We start from the raw sequence: 5,962 nt of genomic DNA, 5'->3' as shown, positions 1-5,962 counted from the left end.
GCCATTATGCTTCCATAGACCAACGCATCCCACGGAAACGACTTTGGCATCTTGTTCAATTTCAAACTCAATCTAATTGTCACTTAAGTCATTAGATGAATTCTCTGGTGCTGCCTCCTCGATGTCCGACATCGTAACGTCGGCAAATAGGTTAGTCGCCCGAGAAGCAGATACAGCTTAATTGAGTTTGAGTGGGAAGGGGAGGGTGGTGGGATCGGGGTGGATGCTTATTAACTTTTTCTGTCTTTAGGACTGGCGCTTATTCGAGGTGGGCGCCAATTCGAGGTTGGGCGCTTATTCGAGCAAGTACGGTATTCTATTTCGCCTTGTCAGACGCAATTTTAAAACTTGAGGTTAACAGCGAGAACAACTCGGCAGTGGACTGCTCGGAACTTACAAAAATTGTGTCCACACAGGGAACCAGTGCCCACTTTTGTGCTCGAGTACAAGGTACCTAGACCTTGTACACAGGCACCCGCACCGTGCCCAAATTCTAGCGTGGGTATACTTGAAAAAAGAGTGTGTTCACATTAGTGCCCAGCGAGTACCGTACTCGGGCACCGTGTCTGGGCACCAAGTGTGGACGCTGCCTTATAAGGTATATGAATGGGCGTTGATTCACCAGTTGAAATATACGAAAGGGTAGGGGAATCTAAAAATCTCCTAAAGAAAGGGTTAACGGGCGCATTTTATGGCTGACAAAGAGACAATAAAATTTCCTGATTTAGTGATCTATTCAAATTAAATAACCTAACATCCAGGCTGTTAAAAGGGATGCTGTAGTTCTAAACTAGATATAATGTGAAAGGGGTTGCCTAGTCCCTGTGCGGCGTTTTCCCGGTCCCTATCGGTCAATTCATTTCGGTGACGTATCCGAGGAGAACGGGCGGGAAACGGCCTCACATTTTCGCTCGGACCACGTGACCCAAAACGCTTTTGCCGCGCGGAATAATGAGGCGTAGGGACTAGGCAATGAAAGGGGTATCATTTGTCAATAGAAGGTACACGAAAGGGATACTTTTTCTGTCAAAAATGGTGTATAAAAGGGGAAGGGGTTCGACCTCGATGCGGATCCTCCCCGTATAAAACTTTTATTCAGTACCCCCCCCCCCCCGCCACTCTCCGGGCTGTGGGCTGAGTGATGGCCTCCTATACTAGACTTTGGTTGACCGTACTCGTTATTTTATGATCACCATATGATTGTTCTGGGTTTGCTTTTGTTTGAGTTGATTTCTTAGTAATTTATAAGCGCCGCTCTCGAGAAAACATCGCACTCAGTCAATAGAATGCGGCGTTTATTCGCGGATTTTAAGGAAAAAAACTCGACACAGCTTTGTAATCTACACCACCCAAACAATCATGATTCTAACTCAGCAACATAAATAAATTAATTGATTGATGAATAAAAAGACGGACATTGAAAGTTATAAATCTTTCTGTTGTACGTATGTACGAAGGTCCTGTCGTAATTGTTGTCAGTGATTTAGGAATTAAGTTTCGGAAATAAACGCCGCATTATTTCAATCAGGTAAATACAGATGTGACCGTCCGCGTTTCACATGTCTTTGATTTGGTCAACCCATTGCATTGGATTTAATTAGTGGATCCCATTGCTAACATATAACGGCAATATAATAGTATTACATTTAGCTACGAATTTTTGTACATTGGGAGATTTTTTGGTCAAAATTGGCGACTAAAGCACGGGCAGCCCAGGCTCAACTGGAGCCACGGTAAATCTGAAACCGATCATGACCTGCTAATCATAATAATAATAATAATAATAATAATAATAATAATAATAATAATAGTAATAGTAATAAGAACAACAACAACTTTAATAATCTTTATGCATTTTCAATAAAACTTACGTATCTTATGCACGCTTAGGTAACAATATAAAAGAGGATTAAAAACAGAGATTAATTTATAAATGCTTCGAGATCTGATTTGTATACTGGATTGTGCGTATGTATAGGATTGATAAGATTAGTAAGCAAGAATTGGATGAGGCTAAGTATTATAGGAAGTGTTATGGAGATCGAGGAGGGTGTTATCCTCCGAGGTCGAAGGTCAAGGTGGATAACACTCTTCGAGGTCTCAGCTCCTTGGAATTCGTATCCAATAATTGCTCATTATTTCTTCAAATGAGCCAAACAGAAACGAAGACGTACTTTGGATGAATAATAACTAACAAATAATTGCCAAAGATTTAGTTGCTAGAGAGGTGGAGGTGACGGCTGTCTCGAATAGATGCGACTGCTATAAAGAGGAGAAGTGTGACGTCACGTTATTCCAGCATCGTAGCAAAATTTCTGCAGGATCTCAACACTCTTTCTTGACAGAGACGGCCATTTTCATTGTCGAACGATGGGAGAATGCATCCGCTACCGTTTTGTTTCTGAGTGCAATCATGCTCAGTCACACATGTCAATTTGTCGTTTTTTCTGCCATATTTGCAGGACCACGACCTGTTGAGATCAAGAAATTTTGCTACTATAGCAACGTGACGTAACGACTTCTCCTCTCTATAAACTAGGAATAATGACAATCTATACTGCTGCTAAAGAAAATACTTGTATTCGGTCATTGAATGTATCTGCAACGTAAAGATGTCCTCTTTTATCTACTGCTACTCCAGCAGGAAATCTCATCAAACCATCTCCTTGCCCTTTTCCTCCGAATTTTGTCACGAATGTTCCGTTCTGTTGAAAGATCTGTACCCTATGGTTACTTCTATCCGCGATCACAAATTGCCCCTGGTCATCAACGGTTATACCCGCGGGGTTGTTAAGCAACCCATCTTCATCTCCTCTAGATCCGAAATGAAAGCCGAGTGAGCCATCTTTGTTGAAAACATATACTCTATGGTTATTGTAGTCTGTTACTGCTATGCGACCAGTTCTACATATGGTTACTCCCCATGGGCATGCCATACCCTTGGACACGATCATCCCCACGGGGATACCCTCGGGGGAGAAGATTTGAATTCTGCTGTTTCCGGAATCGGCAACGTAAATGCGGTCATCGGTGTCGATGGCTACGCCATGTGGGTGGTTCAACCTTCCAACGTCGTCACCAAAACCACCGAATACTTTCGCCAGTTTTCCTGACGGTGTGACAATTTGTATTCGATGATTCTGGCCATCAGAAACTACAATAAGATTTCCTCTTCGACTCAGGGCTAAGCAATAGGGAAAGTTAAACTGTCCTTCGATGGTTCCTTGCGAGCCGAACGTTTTGAGGATTTCTCCTTTTAGAGAAAGTATTTTGATTCGGTGATTATGAGAATCAGCCACGAGCACGTGGTCATGGGAGTCTACCAGAACACTGTAAGGATGAGAAAAACCACCACAGTCCTCGCTACGCAAGATAAGATGGCTACCTATCCAGTCTCTTGGTCTGACTGTGACAGTAACAGGGCTGTCGGCCACAGGGCCCCCATTTATACTCACGTGCAACCAGTATGTGTCTGGCTTGGTAATAACATATGCCAGATCGTATGTCCCGTCCTTGTTGTCTTGATAACCGTATTTAAATCCAGCGTTGTCAGGTGTCACACGAGATCCAGCCAATGAGAAGGAGAGCTTTACTTTGTCTCCGCCCCTTTGCTGTCTCTTTCCATGGACACTGACAGCTGTCAACGACATCCGATTGACTTCTCCGGTGATAATGTGTTGGTGTTGCTTAGCGGCGGACAGCGTGCACAATGTAGGCTCGCATGGAGTGCTAGAAGATTGCTCTTTCACGTGACCTAAGTGGCTGATATCGTTTATGATTTTTTCGCTTTCTCCAACAAATTGAATGGAGTTAAATTCTTTATCAGTTGAATCAGTCTTTATTGATTCCTCTATTTCTTCAACAAGAGAAATAAGGCGTTTAATGACAACTTGTCCAATGCTTAGTATTTCAAGTTCACTTCCCTGCTTCACGGCGCCTTCCGTGAACGCACAGCAGCTGTTTGCATGCCGCAAATTTTGATGAAGTTTCTCTTGTTTTGAGAACAAAAGATCAAGCTTTGTTTTACAAAGTAACTCAGCTTCATTAACAAGTTCATTCATGCGATTCTTCAGCTCCTCGATTAACCGTTGAAAATATTCTTCAATTCTGGCGCGAATACTGCTCTTGCGTTTTTCCAACTTTGAAATATCTTCTTCCAAAAGATTTAATTGTTCTTTCAGCTGAGCACGTTTTCCTTTGATTTGCTCTGCAAGATTTACCATATTCACCTTAAACGTTTTTGCGACCTTGTCGACATCACGGTATTCGTGCCGCTCGTGTGAAGTCAGCGTACACTGATGACAAATTGCCCTATCGCAAGTCTGGCAGTAAAAACAAAGCTTCTCAGATAAGTGCTCCAAGCAAAACGAAGTTCTTGAATTATGATACCCTTTGTAAAGCACTCCTCTGAGCTCGTCGACTGGTTGTAGCTGATGCGATTTGGTCGCGCTCATTCTTCGATGAGCCGTTGAACAAAACTCGCAAAGAAACAAGTGGCAACGATTGCACCGGGTTGTAACCTTTTCTCCTTCCGTTTCGCAACTGTCGCAAACAAAAACGAAGGAAGAGTTTTCATGTACAGCTGCCAAGTTAACCAAGTTGCTCGCCACAAAATTGGCTGGAAATTCTTTCCGTAAATCTAGCGGTTGTGGACATAATGGACAACGCGGTAACTTGCCATTTCTCGGAGATATCTTCTCAGCGTCGATGCATTTTTTGCACAATGTGTGCAAGCAAGGCAAAAGGAGGGGTGAAACAAACCTTTTTTGACAACTTGGGCATTGTAAGTCTCCCGAATTGGGCATTTCGTCGGCAAATTTAACCTTTGTCCGTTGTTTTTCCATCATAATACTACACAAGAACAGCCATTATTTTCTTCACAGGATACGAATATAAAATGACTTTTTTATAGTTCCCTGTCACTGTTGGTTTTCAAAAGAAATTTTTCCCAAGAGATGAACCATTTTCAGTTTCGTCTTATAAAGCAAATTCGACGCTGAGGTGTACTGCGATGCGTGACAAAAGTGTCAAATAAAATGAAATTTTAATTTTCATGATTGTGGTCATTACGTATGGCTAACTCGATGACAAAGAACTTTTTGACATGTTTGCAAAACCTAAATGAATACACTAACTATTGCGTAAAATTGTTACGGACCGCGATGACGCTCTGTTTGGCGATAAGTTTGCTATAATCATCACCAAAGCAGCCAATAATGCTATAGTTAAATGGTAGTAATAATATAATGAATTTGAAGTTTGAGAAAGTGATTTAAATAAACACAATTTCTTGTCAATGAATTGTTTGTGTTAAGAATGAGTTTTTCAATTGGCAGACCAATGAGAATTTGTCCTTGAGTCGTTTTTAATATGCAGAGCCAAAAAAGGGCCTTAAAGTATCTTTTGAAGATATTGTTGTATTACTCTTACTGATTTGACTGATACCTTTCAAAGGGGCTGCGTCATGGCTGTCTAGTTCATTCCCCGTGGGAGAGGGGGGGTGGGGGGGGTAAGGGGGTAAGGTACTCCTGGGAATTCTTAGTGAGGGTGTGATGCCCGGTTCTCCAAATCCTGACCCTATTTCAGACCAAAAGATTTCATTTTCGAAACCCGTTTTCAGAACAGACCTCTAAAATCCATACCCGTTTTCAGACCTGGCCTCTACGCAGAAATTATGTCATCGTTACTTAGATTAGAGTGCAAACAAAAAAATTCTTCAAATCCATTTCGAATTCGCATGAACGTATTAATAGAGGCTCTATTAATACGTTCATAAACTCCCGTAGTTCCCTCAAGAAAACCATACCCGATTCCAGAGCAAAATAGGCAAAGTCTATGCTCCTTTTCAGACAAAAACGGCGCAAAAACATAGCCTTCAGGGTGGCACATACCTAATGGGTTGTATAAGGGAGTCCCCCCCGCCGGGAGTTCCTTTTGCTTTTAATGCCAATTACATGCCGGT

The 5,962-nt window shown here is 42.1% G+C and overlaps 1 protein-coding gene across 1 annotated transcript; it reads right to left on the bottom strand.

Annotated features, from left to right (window-relative positions):
- Positions 1 to 1,920: 1,920 nt before the first annotated feature.
- LOC140946182 (E3 ubiquitin-protein ligase TRIM45-like) lies at positions 1,921 to 5,112 on the bottom strand. Its single transcript, XM_073395265.1, has one exon. It carries the CDS (start codon positions 4,845 to 4,847, stop codon positions 2,553 to 2,555), a length of 2,295 nt encoding a protein of 764 aa, XP_073251366.1. The 5' UTR covers positions 4,848 to 5,112; the 3' UTR covers positions 1,921 to 2,552.
- Between the last annotated feature and the right edge of the window lie 850 nt (positions 5,113 to 5,962).

Source organism: Porites lutea, chromosome 8 (genome assembly GCF_958299795.1).
Source record: "Porites lutea chromosome 8, jaPorLute2.1, whole genome shotgun sequence".
Classification (NCBI taxonomy): domain Eukaryota; kingdom Metazoa; phylum Cnidaria; class Anthozoa; order Scleractinia; family Poritidae; genus Porites; species Porites lutea.
Note: the sequence above shows the minus strand (reverse complement) of the source record. Positions and strands in the feature narration are given on the sequence as shown.